Raw genomic sequence first — 18562 nt, 5'->3', positions numbered from 1 at the left:
CTGAGGTGATGTTAAAAGGTCCCCCCTGGAAATCATTTTGAATTACTCAGTCTCTTCTGAGTTTAATAACTAAAAATGTGTTTCAAATATGTCAAGTCAATCATTTAGGACCATGTAGAAACACAACAAATGAAATGAATAAAGAAAAAGAAGAAGAAGAGGGGGAAAAAAAAGATTGCTTAAGCACTCCTGAGCTGACTGTGAACCGTGCAGGAGCGAGTGGGAAGCCCTTCGCAATGCACTCAGGGTCTTTTTTTTAAGCCATGTGACCAAAGTACCACTTACATACAGTGAAAGCTGTATTGCACCGATTTAAAGATCAGAGGCAGAAAAAAAGACACCAGGACCAACTTTTGTGCTTTTAGGAAATGGTATCCTTATTGAGAGGCCACTCAGTATTCAGTGTCAGATCCATCTGCGTGGTCTGTGTTTCGGGATAGCATGTAGTTGTCCATGTCTATGGAGGGACAGTTGTGAATGGAGTAGCGCAGGCGCTCGGCTAGCACTGCCTGGCTGGTATAGGGTGGGAGGCGGAGCTGGAAGAAGCACGTCTGGGCTGTTGGAAGGCCATTTATAGGCTGTGGAGTAAGAAGAGGTTTTGAAATGAGAATCACAGGTTTTCATTTGAGAAGTGCATCTAAACAAAGTCAAACAAATGAGAATTTTTGGTTGAAACAGACATGACAGTTGCTTTATTAGAGCTTATTTATATTTCAAATGCCATTGAAATATATGTCATTTGAAAATTTTGTTAGACTCAACCATTTTGAAATTACACAAAAAAAGTGATTGTAAAAAGTATTACATTCAGTAGATTCTGACTACACTAATCAAACTACTGTGAATTTTCAACGAATCTCAAGCCTTTACCCGATCAACTTTGATGATCTGAAACTTTTGTGTGATGTCAGCTGGATTGGACGGTAACCTGGACCGGCCGGACACAAATCGCAGAAACAGAACCCTCTCTTCATTGGTGAACTCCTCTAAGCTTTGCCACAGCCAACCAATCAGCTGGTGGCTGTCAGTGATGTCACGGTAACGCACAACCTTCTTAAGCATCTCTACAGAGACCTCCGGCAAACCACATACTAGTTCTTCCAGTTGCCGAGCGGTGAGGAGGGAGAGGAGAGGCACTGGGATGATGGAAGACATGCCCTCTCTCACGGCTGCGACCTAAAACAACACAGACACACACACACACACACACACACACGCACGCACACAGATGCAGTCAGGAACGGTAACTTTCACATAGCTATATAAATGCATTCTTCAACCTAACTGAACACATACATTTGAGAAATGTTGCCAATATCCAGATATTCCACACACAACACAAATATTTACAATGAAGTTAGCACTCCCTTGACACATAAACAGCCTTCTGTTATTGAAGCATTTGGATAGAAAGTTATATACAAGTCATTTAACTTTGTCAGTTATATTTCAGTCAGACAGAACCAGTTGGCGACTGCTGATAAAATAAGTTCATTTGTAGCATCTGTTTGTTTTCAAACAGCCTGTTCTGACTGGTATGAATATTAATGGAAGCTGCATGTGATTATTGTCTAATGAGAAATAACGTATAATGGTGCTGAAATTCCTGTGGGAAAGTGTGGAAAATGGTTTTAAAGAGAGTACCTGGCCGTCCATTTCGTGCAGCCTGTACTCCAGAGCTCGCTCCACATACTCTGTTCTGTTGGAGAAGGTCAGGGGGATGTTGTGTCCCCCAGGGACCACAGGGACTAGTTTCCCATCAGCACTGTGAGCCACAAATGAATCTAGAGGAATCATCTGGAGATACGGACAGAGAGAGTGAGGACATTAGGACAGTTTCCTCTATTCTCCATTGGCTTATTCACAGTAACTACTGGTGACTCACTGTTTTCACAGTAAACATGGGGTACATCACTTTAACCAATTCCATTAAAATCAGGTCTCCCGCCCCTGTTTATAGACAGGGGTTGTCGAAGCTGAGACTAAATGACTTGTCAAAAGGAATAAAGACATCAAGTCATATCATCAGCCTGTTAAATATTCTACATGTTCTGTATATCTCACCACAGTAAAGTTTTCCTCGGTGATCCCGCTGTTCTCTAGGTGCAGGATACCCTGTAGTGAACGATAGGTCAGGAGGTCAACCTCTTCCAGGTCAGCTCCACTGAGAGGGATAGAGCACAGTTGTTTCCACACCCATGGCGCTAGGTGGAGGTCCAAGGGCTTTTTTGTACGGATGGCTACAGCCATCAGAATACCCAGAAACCGGAACTGCACCGTGTGTTCATCTGACACTGCAGCCGGGTTCAGTAGGAACCTGTCACAACCAACAACGGAATCACTATTAGCTATGACACCCAATCATGTATCCACCGCTACTGCTAGCATTCACACAGCTTCTACACATCAGTAAGAAGTTAGAGGACACTGTGATAAGAATAATGTTGTTATAAGAACTGCGAGTATAAGCATTTGGAACAAGGACGAAATAAATCGTGAGTACAGAGAGCCAGAGTAGATCAGTGCGTCATTATAAATCACTTGTGTACCTGTCAGTGTTGCTGCCCACATCTGCAGAATTGTTGGGGGTGTGAATGAGTAAATCCACAACACCAGACTGCAGCTCCTGAGACACAGAGAGAGAGAGAGAGAGAGAGAGAGAGAGAGAGAGACAGAGAGAGAGAGAGAGAGAGAGAGAGATAGTCAGAGAAAGGAGAAGAGGGAGAGAGATGAAAAAGAACAGAGAGATATGAGAGAAATTTGTTTACTTTGTTGTATCTACTCAGACAAAAAAAAATCCATAAGTGAAAACTATCAGGACAATCTGTGAATTTTTCCTGCAGGCCTAATAGCATTTTGACTTGGGTCTTAAAGATCGTAATGACTTCTAAACACTGCTTTATATGACTCCACTATACAAAAGGTTGGTTTTAATTGGCCTTAGAGGGTTATGGCCCTTGTGATTCGACCAACCTGGCACATCTCAGTGATGGTGTCGTCAAACACGCCTCCGGCATCGTCTGCCCCCTCCCCAACAAGTTTGACCTTCCACGCTCTGGAGGGGAGCCGCAGCTCTGTGGGGTTCAGGTTCACCACTTGCTTTGCAATCTGCACAAATATGGGCTTGCTAGAGCGGCCCCTGTGGATTGGATGACCATGGAGATAGTTGAAACGTGTTGTAATTCTAACAGCCGTCATGTGAAATATCAAGGACTGGACACCGAATGACACGGAAAACACAGTTTCAGATCAGGACTGAGAATGGTTCTGGACTGGTGCAATACAGTAAATACGGATCTGTACCTGGCAGATATTCTTTTGACCGTGATCTGTGGGCCGTAGGTCTTGCCTTGAGTCATGGTTCTAGCTATGCAGCGGACCAGGGGCAGTGCGTTGACTTTAGGGGACAAGAGTCCCCTGAGGTGACCCTGAACAATGGCTGCAGTACCTGAGCTGTAGCGGGAGGCAGACACCTGGACAGAGGTCAGGCATTGCCAGTGTCAAAAACAGGAGAAGATCCACGATAGACTTACCAATACAAATCAATTCATTAAGCATATCCAAGGAGTACATCTAATAAGCGCAAACATTGAACACCTTCGTAATGGCTCAGTGGAATCTGGACAAGACTAGCTGAATTGTGCAATGGACTGCTTGTAACAAACGAACCAACAATAAAACTAAACAAGTAGAAGAGGGTGGAGAAGAGCAGACATATTACACATGGATTAGAGAAAGAGGTCTCACGTATCAGAAATGCAGTTTAAAAATGGAGGTATATTTTGACATAATGTTCTTCAGTCAAAAAATGATGCTGTGTGTTTGTTCCACAGGTGATTTGTAAATACCTGGTTGTGAGGGTCCAGGTTTAGCAGCCTCCAGGACTTGTACATGAGGTCAGAGAAGTGGTAGAGCACCCGTAAGCGTGTGCTGAGGATGTCAGGGCTGCAGTCTTTCAGGGTGTTATACTGGGGAGGTATAGACTGAGGGAGACCCAGCTGCACACCAGCAGATCCTGAATACAGAGGTACATCATTGAGGGCCCTCAGGGGGTATGGACATACACATGTACACATACGTGTGTGTGTGTGTGTGTGTGCGCGCGCAAGAATGTGCATGCAGTGTATATACAATAGTGTATCAGTTAAAGAGAAATTTCTGTATGTGTGTTCCTGTTCCTTTGTATTAGAGGTTCCTATAGGACAGACAGGTGCTCTTCTGTGTGTATGTGTGTGTATGAGTGTTTGCAGTGTTCCAGAGAGCTTTGTGAGTGTGGCCCTGAGTGCCTATTTAAGTGTGTTTGTATCATACCTGAGGTTCTGTTGGAGGGAGATGGTGTGGTCCAAGCTGCACTGTGGCAGCGTCCAGCAGAGATCTGCCGGATATTCTTTCCCTGTAGAGCTGTGACCAGCGTTGGCTCCTTAACTGGACTGGAGTGACCAAGTCCCAGCTACAACACACAACAAAACACCCAGAACCTCTCTTAGTTAGTAACTTATACTGAAAATGAGTACCTCCTTTAGTCATTGTAAGGAAGCTCAAATAAGCTTTTGGCACTGGACACACTAGTAAGCCATGAACAGATGTGTGGTGTTTGTGTGTGTGTGTGTGTGTGTGTGTGTGTGAGAGAGTGCGTGCGTGTGTGTGTACCTGGCCCTCGCAGTTACAGCCCCAGGCGTAGACATCTCCTGTGGAGGAGAGTGCCAGGATGTGTTCACAGCCTACGGCAATGTCCTCCACAAACACTCCCTCCAGCGAAGGCACCACCTGAGGACGGTTATGGTTCTTCAGCATGGAGTCTGGCAGGCCAATCAAGCGCTCTGTAAACAACAACCAGGATACACGCACACACACACACACACACATTTTAGAATATTCACAAACATCACACACAAACACATACAACAACACAGACTAACACACAGTCCTCTCAAACAGATGTTGAACCAACTAAACAACAGCAACTCTTCCTGCTGATTCACATGCACCCACGCGCACGCACTTAAAAATATAAACACAAAGAAAGATCTAGTACAATCTAGTAAGAAAGATTTATGCAAACTTTGTCTTGCAGTCCCTACCTTGGCCAAATGTATACACGTGACCATCCTTGGCCAGCGCGACAGAGAAGTGAGTTCCACATCCAACCTTCTTTACTCCCTTACTGCACAGAGCCTCCACTTTCTGTCAGTCAACAGTCAGACATGATAATCAGTTAATGAGAGAGGACTTTATCAAGTGTCTTGATTGTTGGAATCACAGAAACAGGTTTAGAGCAGTACCTGAGGATAACATTTCACCGTGCATGGCCCTATGCCTAATTTCCCATAATCCCCATCACCGAACGCCCACACGGTCAGCCCGTCAGATGACAGCACCAGAGTGTGATTAATTCCACAGGAGACCTGGACACAGAGCAGAAGAATCTGAACAGATCAGGATTAAACATTGCACTGTGCAAAGACATAATGTTAACTTAATAAGCTAGGGGGGAAAAATGAATATTGAATTTTAATTTTCCATACAAAAAGAAAAAAATGAATGGACAGATCTTACCTGCCCTATGTGGTAGCCCTCCAGTGCAGACACTCTCTCTGGCAACATTTTGTTTGAGGTTGATCTCTGACCCAGTCGTCCAGAATCCCCACTTCCAAAGGTGAAGAGTTTCCCATCTGCTGTGACCACTGCTGAGTGCTTGAAGCCACAGGCCAGCTAAGGAGAACAGAGAGAGAGAAAAAATCATAACTGATTCATGTCTGAAGCATGCTCACTGGCATTCACAAAGTGTATACAAATAGCACTGTTATTTGCATCCCCTTTAACAGCTCTCTGAGATGAACTGCAGTTAAATATCAGGCTAATTTACATCTTCTGTCCCTGGTATAACTGATTATAGCCTAACTGAGTGTTGGAAGCTCCTCTTAATTACTAAACTGTACTAGGGCGCTTAATTATTTCACTGAATGAGACCATTTATTAAAAGCAGTAAGTTCACAACAATTATTAGTTCAGACAAATGGCTTTGCACAACATTTTCAGGCAAAAATTTAGTATCCCACTTGAGAGTAACACAATTTGATTGCTTTTCTAAGGCAAAGGTCTAGCATGGACAATGGGGAACAACTTGAACTCCAGGGCTGGGTTCAGCACAGTCTGATGTAAAAGGCTTTAACATGCGTCCCGGTGCTGTGGGCTCACCTGCACCACTTCCTCCCCCTGTAGAGCCTCAATATGCTTGGGCCTCCTCTGCCTTTCAGTGTTTCCATGGCCCAGTTTCCCATAATCCCCATCACCCCAGCTGAACACTTCACCCGTCTCTGTCAGGGCCAGCGAATGGCCGTCCGAGCCGTATGACGTCACCAGCTGAGTCACCACGTAGCCTGAGAGAACATTCCAGAAAAGTGGGATTGATTGACAGCTGTGGCTTTCAGTAATAGGTCAATGGTGTCTGCTGACAAACCTCAAGGTTAAAGGTGAAGGTGTCTGTAGCATGTTTTATGTTACCTTGTAAAGCTGAGATGATGGTAGGGGTGTAAAGGTCATCTGAGTTACCCTGGCCCAGTCTCCCATAGCTGCCCTCTCCAACAGCCAATACTGTTCCATTTGCCTGCACTAAGAATGTGCAGTTCTGTCCACACACAACCTGACAAATAAAATCAGGTAACCTGTTACTAGATGTAATTTAAACTGTGTTGTTAACTACTATAGGTTTTATAAGCTGAAATAGCCATTCTAACATGTTGTGACAAGAGTAATCTTATGGTATACTATAAGCACTATTTCACATTAAGAGTGGTAAAAAGCAGTGATGATTCTGGGTAGAGGGGAGTGAGGAAAGTTAGACCATGTTAAGTAATGCTGACTACTGTAACGGAAATGTGCCGTGAGTACTGCTGCAGTAAGGGTAAGACACACATGAACGAGAGAGAGAAGAGTGTCATATCATACCTGTTGTGTCTGGGAAAGGGAGGGGGCAAGCGTGGGCACCGTCAGGTTGGTGCCAGCGTCTGCCAGCTGTCCGTGTCGTCCGTTACCCCACAGGTACACTTCACTCTTACCACCCTGCTGCCAGTCCTAATGCACACACATACACATGCACGCACGCATGCAATATTGACTCACAAAAGTCTCTATTCAACATATCCCAAATCACTGCTACTCATGACAGCTCCCCAAACGTTGTCTGTAACAAAACCAATAAAGCTGGGTATCCAACAAAGAGGCCATAAAGTAGTCTAGCTAGACTTGAATGGACCGCATTTCTTCCAGTCACCCTCTGAAGCATTTGGACCCAGAACAGGAGGTCATTTATAATGCTGAACAATAGTAACGTGTGAACAATAAATGATGGAGTGCTGCCACCAGCCTGGCCTTGAGTTAGAGCATAGTTCCCAGGGATTACAGTGACAGTGATGTATGAGAGATGGAGAGATTAAGACACATACACTCTCTATCCCTCTCTCTCTCACACACACACACACACACACACACACTCACCTCAGGTCTGTTGGTGGCCCAAGACATGAGCTGCTCATCCATCATGAAGCTCCATTTACTGTTATCCTGCAGAAAACAAAAGACTTTCCATAAAACTAAACAGCTAGAACAAATCACCCAGTGCTCAAAGTTATAGGTGTGCTGTGATAAGTGGTGTGTTACTGGGACATTCCAACGGCATATGAAACTACAACAAAGCCTAAACTTAATACTGCACAGAGGTACAAACGAACATATTTATGGTATTGAACTGCACTCTAAGGCATATGAGCAAATTCATTAAAAAAACACAGCACAATGTAAAGGACGTCAGTGGGATGGAAACACTGTCACTAAAACGCCAATAAGACAATCAGCATATTGTGGTACAATCTCACCAGAGGTTTGCTCGTTTCGGTGGCACCAGGCTGCTGGAACTCGGGGACAGTGAAAGCCTCTGGGAAGACAGAGCCTCGTGCGAAGGCTTCAGCACTCTTAATGGTGGTGGAGAAGGTGGAGAGCCAGCTCCACTCAGAGGGACAGGAATTTGGTTCAGACCCTGTACTAGCATGGTGGGGTGGTCTGGGCTGGCGACACAGCAGCTGATCCAGGGACAGCCCCACCGTCAGACAGGCAAGACTCTGTAGGAAGGCACTGTGAACCAGCTGATCTCCTACCATCACATGACTCTGAGAAAGAGAGGATAAAATGACAAGATTGGTGACTAACCGTTACACTGAAGCTGACTCAAACAACATCACAGGGCAGTTTAGCTGGGGTTAGATTCACTAAATTCATGTGTTTAAATAACTCTAAATTTAGATGTTATCCCCCCGTCATACTTAAAATGTAAAGTCTAAGTGAAGTTACATCTGACAAAGGCAGAATGAAATAAATCACAATAAATCCGCAATAATCCACGAACATTACTTGTTTTTGTCCTCTATTTTATTTCCTCTGGGGAACCAGCGCAGATGCAATAGACTAGTAAAAATGCAAGTTTGACCCTGAGCCATGTGCAATAAGTGAAGCTCTGTGACCTGCTCTGACTCCTGCCCATTCTATGAGAATTTTCACTGCTGGACGGGCGATTATAATTTAGATGTGCTGCAATATAACAGAGGCACTTGTTTTAATGGACATTTGTCCTTGGACAGATCTGCGCTGATCTGGGAAAACAGCCAAAGCACAGTGCGTGCTTTCACACTAACTGCCTGCATTACTGCACTGCTCAATTATACAAGGTCCTGCTCAGAATTTAGTTACATATATGTCTGAAGTATTTAAAGCGTATACAGTCTGAATATTACACTTTGTTTTATTAAAGATGTTACATATCCATCATCATATTTATAATATACTGGGCTGAAGAGGTTATAAAATTTTCTGAAGTTTAAAGGTATCTGCTACGTATGTATTACAATTCACAAACACTACAATGTGCTCCAACACTTAAGTTTGTTATTAAGTGTGCATCTCAATGAAAGTGTCATGATAAAGAAGTGTCACTGTACATTTAGAGATTAAAATGTCTCCCAACCATGGCAGTAACTGTAGTTGAAGTATGTTTCAATTCCAAGTAAAGTTTGTGTTTTGTTTACCCTCTCATAATTGTACTGCTCCTGGAGGAGTATTGGAAGGCGTTCCAAGAACACGGCCATGCATGGTGCACGATTAAGTCCCAGAATGCCCTGGGCTCTTAGGACAGTCCGGCAGGAGGACAGAGCATGGTTCTGAGAGATCCAGTCAGGCGTGCAACGAATCAGCAACACATCCTGAAACAGAGTTTGGAAAAGTACAACTTCAGAAAACTGTATTAGGCAAATTGCATCTTATTTCTTGATCTTTTGAAACTCAAGTCCATTCAAGTTGTGTTCTATATCTACAGATAACAATATAAGCATACCTTTGACCTCCCGGAGCAGGTAGTGACACCCACATTTGGTACCCAGGTGGTACAGACCACTGAGCCAAGCCCTGTCACTACAGTCTGCAGGACTGAACCATCCTAGAGAGGAATGAGTGAGTGTAAATCAGTAAATTGACTACCCCAAGCCTTATATAAAGTCATCAGATAAGGAAGAGCAGTCTGACTCACTCTCAGGGACCAGATATTGAGTAGACCCCCAATACCCCCAGACACCAGGGCAAGTCCACTTGGACAGAAAGACAATGTCTTCACAGCAGTGATGTGTCCACTCAGTCGGAACACACACTTTGCACTACCACGCTGTAGGGAAAAACACACACACACACACACACACACACACACACACGCATATATGAGGTCTTGGTTCAATTTGGTTGAATTCGAAAACAAACCAAAAAAAGAAACTGCGTAAGCTTGGTGACTCATCTTCTTAAAATAAAGTGTAAATGGAAATCGGAGGCACAACAGTTAGCTGACCCCTGAGGCAAGCAAAAGATAAAACAAAAAATCTTATTTCAGAAAATAAATAACCAAACAAACTGAAAAACAAAAGAGTCTCTGACCTTGACTGCACCACTCTTCTCCTGGCCGGTAGACGTGCTGAGGAAATTAGGCACTGACACACTACTGCCACCTTGTGGAAGAGTCCACACATACAGGAGGCCATTTTGACAGCCACTGACAGGGGAAAAGAACAGAAACACTGAAACTGCACATCTCTGGAAATTTCTATTGGTTGTCTAGGGTAAGATAGTAAATAAAACAACATCTGTATTTTTACTCACTTTGCTTAACTCATTATTACTTGTTACCATCAAAAGATCTATCAGCCCAATCTACAAATCTACTTTTCATGAAACCTCTTCATGTGCCCAAAAACAGTCTGCACTCACACTGCCATCATTAGGCGAGGGTCAGAGCCAGTGCCAGCCAGAGGGCACCACTCGGCTGTGTTCACCGTGCCTGCATGGAAGAGTGAGTGGAGGGTCACCCACGCTGCGCTTGCTCGGCCCCAAATCTTCACCACCTCAGAGCGCCCCACAGACAGCAGAAGGTGACCAGTGGGATCCCATTTCAGCCCACTTACACTTTCCTGCGGAGATCACAAAAGCTTAAGGGAGTATGTCCATCTCTGGTCTCAGTGACCAGTGAAATCTACATACGATTTTATTTTTCTTTGTGGGCAGGATGATGAGTAAGTTTGAGGATATTTGTGAGTGTTGTGAAATGTCACTAATTGAGCATGTTTCATAACTCTGTGTGTGTGTGTGTGTGTGTGTGTGTGTGTGTGTTTGCATGTTCTTGACTCACAGGAAAAGCAGTAAGTAATACAGGTTGTTCTGTTTCATAGTGCTCAGCTGTAGCCAACAAGATCTTGCCATCAGGGTAACCCACAGCAAAGGGTTTATCCACACTGTACCACGCCAAACAGTGAGGAGCTGAGACAGAGAAAGAGAGACAGATACAAAAAGCTCAGTGAAACAAACTGGCTGCAAGCAACGATTAATAGTGTTCATGCACTTCATGAGCTGTGCTCCAAAAAGCAAATGTATGAATAACAGCACGACAAGGTTAAGTACAAACACTTGGATACAACTGACAGTTTTTGCTCCCCATTCATTTTTAGGGAAGAAAAACAGGAATAGCAAACAACAACAACAAGAACTGAACAAGAAGAACTGAACAAAATCAATCAGTTTTTGGAACCCTCAAAAATGATGAGAGAGGGTAAAGCACTGAAATCCAGCACTACACTTAAAACAATCTTACTGCAGCTAGTTCTTATTCCTCACTTATTTTAAGTGCTTAATAACAGTTACCTAATCACTGAAATGTACTTAACATTGATAGATGGAGATAGTGTACAAATTTATGAGTAATTACGTGGGAAGGGCAGTATGCCAGTGCTTAATTACAACATTTGTTATATTATAATTACACAACTCATTATACACAGGAAACAGATCATTAATGTCTAATGTTACAGTCAATCTTTTCTCTTTTTTTTCACACCCTATCTTCATTTATCCTTTTAATCTCTTCTGCAGCTGCTGTTAAAGAAAACCAGTTAACAGTGCTGGTGATGCCATTCTGTTTATACAGCCACTCACTCTCTTTTCTTTGGCAGTGAGTCAGCTCTGTGCAGTCTGATTGGAGATCTTCTGAGATCTCGAGCCAGCAGAGGGAGCCATCCAACCGGCCCACCAGCAGGCTGTCAGGACAGCTTGGCTGGCATGAGGCACCTTGGCTTGGGAAAGGAGTGGACGTCTGTACCCAGGATAAAACCGTAACCCACGATGGCTGAGCCACCGTGTGTCCTTTAGAGCCTGGAAACATAATGATATGATAACAGAGAGGGTTACATGGAAGAAAAATGAAGTAAGGCTTGTGTACAGCATTTACATGTATTCATTTAGCCAGTGCTCTCCTCCACAGTGACTTATAATTATTTTCTATGGCAGAGATCACACACATTTGGCACAACCTTGAGGTTGAGTTTATTGTTCAGAGGTGCACTGGCAGGCTACCATCACGCTTAGGAATAAATTCCCTAATTACAGAAATATTTCTCTCACTTTCATTTGATTAGTCCAGCTTTGTATTTGTCTCAAGGGAGTAGAATGACTGAAGGCTATTATCTTTAAATATGATAGTAACTAAGTACTTGTTCAATATTTCTCTCTTATGCTACCCTTGCATGCTCAGCTATGGTGAGAATAGGTCAACTGGGTGTTATTTAAAATTCATTTGTGTATGATTAGCTTTGAAAAAATGATGAGAATGTTTATAATTTCAGAACACTGCTCAATTGTACATGAATGTGTGTTTGTGAGTCTGAAGCTGTGTGTTGGTTGTTGATCTCACCGTTGACAGTCCAGATGGTGATGACTTTGCTGTGGAAGGCAGCCAGTAGTTTTCCTCCTGGACTCCAGCTCACTGATGACAGAGAGTGAGCTCCAACTGAGCCCTCAGAGCTCTGATCCTCTTCCCTATGAAAACACAGGATATAGAGTGAACGTCGCATGTACTGAGGCTGACAGCACAAATTCAGTTATATACAGTTACATCACGTTTAAACGTTTTTTCATTGATTGTAACGAAACCTCCCAAGAATAGTTATCCTACTTATTATAAGTGATTTAGATCCTGGTCAAAACACAGGATCATCGTTCATTGATTGTGGTGGCAATTATGGTTCCTTTTAAGGTAACTTCCAAAGGTAATCACACCTCAGCCAAGTATCACATGAAATATGCCCCTTATGCAGGCAACATTAGCATGACTCTCCAGCATCCGGACACTGTTCATATGGCTGTGATGTTGTTGCACTGACCCGATGTTGAAAGTATGTGTGTGTTTCAGCTCAGCTGAGTTCTGAGAGATGTCCCACAGACGGACTGTCCCATCTTGAGAGCCTGTGGCCAACAGGCCCTGGTCACTGTTCCAACTGCAGCTTGTTACCTACAGCACAGCCAGAGAACTAGAGATTAGGCAGGTACAAAACAGGGCAATAATCATAGGGACAGCTGATATTAAAGACAAATGGGCAGTAAAGGAATAGCACAGAGTTTCATTTTCAGGTAGTGGTAGTAGTGAGTGTTTTAGTGAATTTCTCTGACTAACTGTTAAGTTTGTGGTTTGTAAAGAATTAAGTCTTATTTACATATTTGCAGAGAACCAAATACCTGTGTTTAGCATTGTAATACAAACTGAGGACTGTATTGTTGATTTCTTCAACTGTTTTGGCTGCTTTCTCTCCATAAGATTCTTTAAGTAATTCATTGAGGGTGAGAGTTCAAGAGGGGTTGAATATAGATCAGGAGTAACTAGCTATGGTCATACTTATAACAGGCAGATTAACGGCAGTCCAAGCGAGAGGAAATGCTGATAAAGAGCAGAACACTACAGAGATCAGAGACCAGGGTCACAACTAGTATTTGGACAAACCGTATGCAATTTCTTTAAAAACACACATCAGACCCATTAAAACAATGTGTAGAAAAGGTGAACAGGTGTCTCTTTACTCTGCTCTGATGTCCCTCAAGTTTTCTCAGATGGCACTTGCGGAGGTCTCCGGCCATGTCGCTGTAAGTCTGTGGTCGTATGGGGTTGTCTCTTTCAGACGCCGCCAAGGCCTGGACAAGCTTCTGGGCCGCCCACTGCCGGTGCCTACTGGTCAGTCTGGCAGAGAGGACACAGGCTGCCAAAGCATTGGCCAGCTCTAGCGGACCCACACGTACCCGTGTCTGAGAGGTAGCAGGAGGACTCCCTCCATCTGTCAATCACAGACAGTTTTGTGAAAGAGCCATCAGAGCAAAGTCATCATATTTGACGAGTTAGTCATCTATCTCAGAGCAGTAAGATATACGCTGGTCTGTGTTAAGACCTTCCAAAATATGCAAGTTGAAGCCACAGATGAAGGTATTTTGTGTTTTGCATTCTGTGTATTATTGTATAGTATGTATTGTTAAATCACAATACATTATGTGTGTTATGCATTACCATGTCACGCGAATAAGAACATTAACATGTTTCTGATTTATGTCAGCATGCCCAAAAATCCGTTCTCAAAGTGAACAGATGTGGAACATGTACAAACAGAAATGAATGTAAAAGTTTGAGTGTCTGTCCATTTGTTCTGGCTTTCTCACCTCTAGACTCAGTGGACTCCGATCTCTCAGAGCTGTAGCGGTAGCGGATGCCCTTCTCTGTCAGCAGAGACACCAGGCTCTGGGTCACTAGGAAGGTAGGTGGCGTTAGTTCCTTGGTGTCGCGTGGTAGCCCTTTCAGACCGGAGGCCAGACGTGCTCCCTGCCGTGGATCAGTGATAGCCCCGATGTTCATGCCTGTAGCAGCAGCCATTAAATCCTGACAAGAAAAGCACTGATGTCATAGGATGAAGTGACTAACAAAGATATGAATAATGACTGACAAACAGGGGAGAATGAAAGATAGAAAGGGAAAGAGAATGATGAAGGGAGAGAGCATAGGAGAGACAGAAAAACAGAGAATGACAGTGAGACCAACAAAGTGAAATTCGTGTACCTGAGTGCAGATGTCCACTAGCTCTCTATATGCGACCGGATTGTGAGAAACCAGACTGCCGATGGCTGAACTCAGGAAGGACAGAAAGGTGGAGCCTGTGCGGTCAGTTGTGGTGCCACGCCCTACTCCTTGCTGCTCCGCACCAGAATGAACCCTCCCTCCCGCTGCCAGGCACATCAATCGCACCAAGATACGGATATCTGCTAAACCCAGAGCTTCCAGGCCACTTGACTGACTACACATGGAAGTACTGAGAGAAAAAAAGAGAGAATAATGGAGATGGAGAGAAATTTAGTATCACTGAAATGCACGGCATGAATAGAAATCTAGTCTAACCCTAACCCTAACTCATATTAACAACACAAATTTTACAACATACTTGCATAATTAAATACATTATATAATCATAAAATTCAATGGGAAGTAAACATACGCAGACGCAGTGTCACATGTTTTATATTCAGAGAATGTATAAGCATGGAAAGCTTATTAATGGACATGATTTCAGGGCCATTTTCTTTCTTGGCCCTGTTTATGCCTGTTGAAAACATGCCTTTGTTGCAGACTGATCGGATCAGAGTGTGGCTTAGTACCTTGAGGAGATCTGAGAGAGAGCTCTCATAACCATGCTGTAGGCCAGTAGGATCTGTGCAGTGGAGGTCACTCTCCTCAGCGCGAGCAGTCTCTCCTGAGGGTCCCTCAGAGAGGCAGCCTGCTCCCCCAGACTCAACGGAACAGAAGTACTCTTAAGTTCTGTGCTGACCATGCCTAAGCGTGCAAGAACAGAAAATTACAATGTCACACCACAGCATAAACAAGCACTTAGTCAAAGCTGATGGAACTCAGTCAAATTCTCAGCAAGTTGGTATCTATGGATTTTAGAGAGTTAATACTGTGCCCTAATATAATTTTGTATCTTTGCAAAGCAGTAGGTCATAAAGGTCTCTTTCACAAAGCTAGGGTCTTATTTGGTTGTTAGGTACTAAATGGATAAATTTCCTGTATTTTCTTTAGAGCAGGACCGAGTTAGACCAGTAGACGTAAATAAATACATTTGATGCACCTTTATAAAGCAGGCCCTTATCTCCACTGAGGGGCCCGTAGATGAGCGCTCCGAGGGGGTCGTGTTCAGTAAAGGGGATTGGGTCTGGTACCAGTTTCTTCTCACTCAAACCCAGAGGCCTCAGCAGAATCTCAAAATCTTCCAGCCCAGTCAGCCTGTCAGTGTCACTGTCTTCCTGCTGCTCCAACTCCCAGTCATCTGATCCAATGCATACAGACAGAGATTTAGCATGATGGCATGCACAAACCCACATACACACACACCAATACAGAGTCAATCAGACATGAGTAATCTCATGAGTCATACTAAATCAAGGAAGATGTACAGTAACAAGCTACACAATCTGTTTATAGTCAAAGACTGAATGCAGGGTCAGAAAGGACAGAAAAGAACCAGTGTAAAAGCAGAGACAAAGACCCTGAGCTTAAGAGCAAATAGAGCAAATGCAGGTAAAGGTTTATCTTCATGCGGAGAAGTTTAGTGACTCAAAGTTCATACCGTCTGATGTGCTGTCCAGTCTTCCAATCAGATCGGATGCCACCCCTTTTATCCTGGGCAAAGAAAACACATTTTCTGTAGGGATCCGTGTTTGTTTCACAGTGAGGATTTCACAAACCCCTGTACAACCAAGTCAGAATCATGTGACCATCTAGCCTAGGATGATGTGTGATAGCGATGTGTATGATATCTGAGCATGGCTGTTTTCTGTATCCGGACATATCTCTCCATCATTCACCTGTCATGCTTGGGGCCATGCTCTCCCAGGTTGGCCGTCAGGTATTTTTCCCTGCATACATTGCAAAGCAGGTAGTAGGGGCTGCCTGAGCCACACTCTCCGCCAAACCAGCCATCCACGTAAGCTCCATTGCTACGGTAACCACAGCGCCCTGCACTCTGGCCACAGCCGGGGTGATGCCGTTTCATATGGTTATTAAACTGCAGTGTGAGTGTGCTGCACAACTCGCACTCCACCATCTCATGAGGTTCTGGGTGCTCCTCACCTCCCTTAAAGACACACGCACGAGCACACACACACATTGACAAACACACAGACACACCACACCACACACATACACACACACATGCACCACAAACAGAAATCATTTCAATCCATGTGCTTCATGATTCACTGAACTGGTTTACAGAAGTATGTACCACGCATTTTATGCGTTGTATGTTGAATTTGAGTATGGAGCACATGATGTCATTAGGTGTTACAGTTGTACAGGTATTTAAGTGTCAGCACCTCGACCAACCACAACGTATCTCTCTCTGAGCTGATGAACTCCGGTGTAAGGAGCTCCTCATAGGTTTCCTCCTGATATGGATCATCCATGTAACCTAGCTCAGACTCCTCCTCTGCTCCAAATGGGTGTGTTTCCACATGGTCCGCCCAGTCAGTCCCACCCACTTCTTGCCGAAACAGTGCTGGAGCCGGATTTGGTGATGGTGAATCTGAAGCAAATAAAAGAACATACAAACCAAAGAACGAGACATTCTTACTAAACTGTGACAGTATTGATGGGTTTATAAGAAAGGAATGACTTAGTTAACCTACAAAAATGCTGCCACTGTGGTTTGAAATGACTGACAAAAGTGGAAACTAGGGTGTTTATGTTTTAAACACAGAGGCCTGAAAAACTCTATGAAAGTGAGTATAAAGTCTTTATGGGCAGAAAAAAAGTGGAATGGGGAACTGAGTGATTCTGTTCTGACATTGACCTGCTCTTCTAGGGGAGGTTCTCTGAGTGAGACCAGAACGCTGCCGACGGGCAGGAGGAGGTCTGTTACGGGTCAGATGAACATCCAGAAAGTTCTCCCTCTCTACCAAATCCAGACCAGCCAACAGACTGCAAGATAAAAACACGCACACGTGTGAACAGACACATATGGAGGTAACAGAGATTGAAGACCAAGAACTGAGCATTGAAACTACATGTATTCACATGTCCATAAATGCATATGAAAATGTGTGTATGTACAAGAAAGAGTGTGTCTGACTGTGTGTGCATCTTAAAGACTCTTAAACTCACCTTTCACTGGGTTCTGTGCTCTCTGGTAGGGTGAGTGGAGCTGGAGCTTCAGGGCACTGGACTGTCTCTGGGCCCTCAGGGGAAGGGGTTTCAACGGTGCCCCCTGCTGACGAACCCTCTCCTGCCTGCCCGTCCTCAACTAGAGGATGTTCCAGCATCCAGCTAGCCAACACTTCAATGGTGCGTGGGTCCACTTCACCAGTGACTCCTGAAGTGGAGGGCAAACAGGAACTGAATGACAAACACTGGAACAATCTCACATACCAGATGAATCCACATCCTATTCAACAAATCAAAAAACCTCCAAAAACATGTATTACAGAGGTTAAACATGGAATACAGAAAAGAAAGATTAAACATACATAAAATTCAAAGTATGGTAGAAATAAAAGTCAGGATTGGAACAATGTGAAGGAGATAAGAAGCCTGGGGTGTAGTGGGCACACAAGAGGCAGAAATGAGGCGGACACAGATTGTCCATTGATTTATAGACAGTGATGCTCAGGGTGATTCCAAAGGAGAGAATGAGAGGAAAAGCAAAAGACCCCTTTTGAATCTAAAATTGAGTGAGATGTTATAATTAAAATCAATGTACTGGCCTTCTAAAATACAAAATGTAACATAATGTAATGTTATCAACAGCCATGAAAAGCATGTGAATATGTGTATGTAAAGGTAGAGGTTTACGATTAACTCCTGAGTAAATGTACAGCATATGTGAATAGATTTGAATGAAACTGTGACAGTTATAGCTATTTGAGATACCTGCTGCTTCCATGGCTTTGTAGATATGCCTCATAGAGAAGCCCATTTCTAACAACCGTACTGGGACAAAGATTTGGGGGTGTTCTGGAATTACACAACAAAACAAAACTTACACAACGAAACAAAAATGATGGACATATTCAGACAGAATTAACAAAAAAAGATAAGCTTTGTGTTCAAGAAAGAATAGCTGAGTAGAGGGCTCATTAAGCTTTATTCTACGATACATCACAAAACTCTATTACCTGA

The 18562-nt window shown here is 43.7% G+C and overlaps 1 protein-coding gene across 1 annotated transcript in view; it reads right to left on the bottom strand.

The window, feature by feature from the left end:
* Positions 1-320: 320 nt before the first annotated feature.
* The window catches only part of LOC115807089 (probable E3 ubiquitin-protein ligase HERC1), a 42560-nt gene continuing 24318 nt past the window's right edge, over positions 321-18562 (bottom strand). The window contains exons 41-78 of the mRNA XM_030767950.1: positions 18314-18397; positions 17549-17756; positions 17238-17365; positions 16762-16970; positions 16252-16520; positions 16014-16066; positions 15516-15713; positions 15046-15220; positions 14453-14702; positions 14059-14275; positions 13432-13682; positions 12741-12868; positions 12272-12396; positions 11518-11733; positions 10718-10845; positions 10300-10499; positions 9970-10084; positions 9575-9706; positions 9383-9484; positions 9078-9251; positions 7875-8165; positions 7498-7563; positions 6949-7074; positions 6505-6643; positions 6199-6380; positions 5557-5712; positions 5283-5405; positions 5082-5184; positions 4651-4820; positions 4312-4450; positions 3849-4015; positions 3304-3473; positions 2974-3139; positions 2550-2626; positions 2065-2317; positions 1645-1797; positions 871-1176; positions 321-578 (exon numbers count right to left, since the gene is read on the bottom strand). Coding sequence (XP_030623810.1) covers positions 393-578; positions 871-1176; positions 1645-1797; positions 2065-2317; positions 2550-2626; positions 2974-3139; positions 3304-3473; positions 3849-4015; positions 4312-4450; positions 4651-4820; positions 5082-5184; positions 5283-5405; positions 5557-5712; positions 6199-6380; positions 6505-6643; positions 6949-7074; positions 7498-7563; positions 7875-8165; positions 9078-9251; positions 9383-9484; positions 9575-9706; positions 9970-10084; positions 10300-10499; positions 10718-10845; positions 11518-11733; positions 12272-12396; positions 12741-12868; positions 13432-13682; positions 14059-14275; positions 14453-14702; positions 15046-15220; positions 15516-15713; positions 16014-16066; positions 16252-16520; positions 16762-16970; positions 17238-17365; positions 17549-17756; positions 18314-18397 — 6335 coding nt within the window. The 3' untranslated portion in view covers positions 321-392. The remainder of the gene's footprint in view (positions 579-870; positions 1177-1644; positions 1798-2064; positions 2318-2549; positions 2627-2973; positions 3140-3303; positions 3474-3848; positions 4016-4311; positions 4451-4650; positions 4821-5081; positions 5185-5282; positions 5406-5556; positions 5713-6198; positions 6381-6504; positions 6644-6948; positions 7075-7497; positions 7564-7874; positions 8166-9077; positions 9252-9382; positions 9485-9574; positions 9707-9969; positions 10085-10299; positions 10500-10717; positions 10846-11517; positions 11734-12271; positions 12397-12740; positions 12869-13431; positions 13683-14058; positions 14276-14452; positions 14703-15045; positions 15221-15515; positions 15714-16013; positions 16067-16251; positions 16521-16761; positions 16971-17237; positions 17366-17548; positions 17757-18313; positions 18398-18562) is intronic.

The sequence above is a fragment of the Chanos chanos genome, chromosome 3 (genome assembly GCF_902362185.1).
Source record: "Chanos chanos chromosome 3, fChaCha1.1, whole genome shotgun sequence".
NCBI lineage: Eukaryota > Metazoa > Chordata > Actinopteri > Gonorynchiformes > Chanidae > Chanos > Chanos chanos.
The sequence above is the reverse complement of the archived record's forward strand: the minus strand, read 5'-3'. Positions and strand labels throughout refer to the sequence as shown.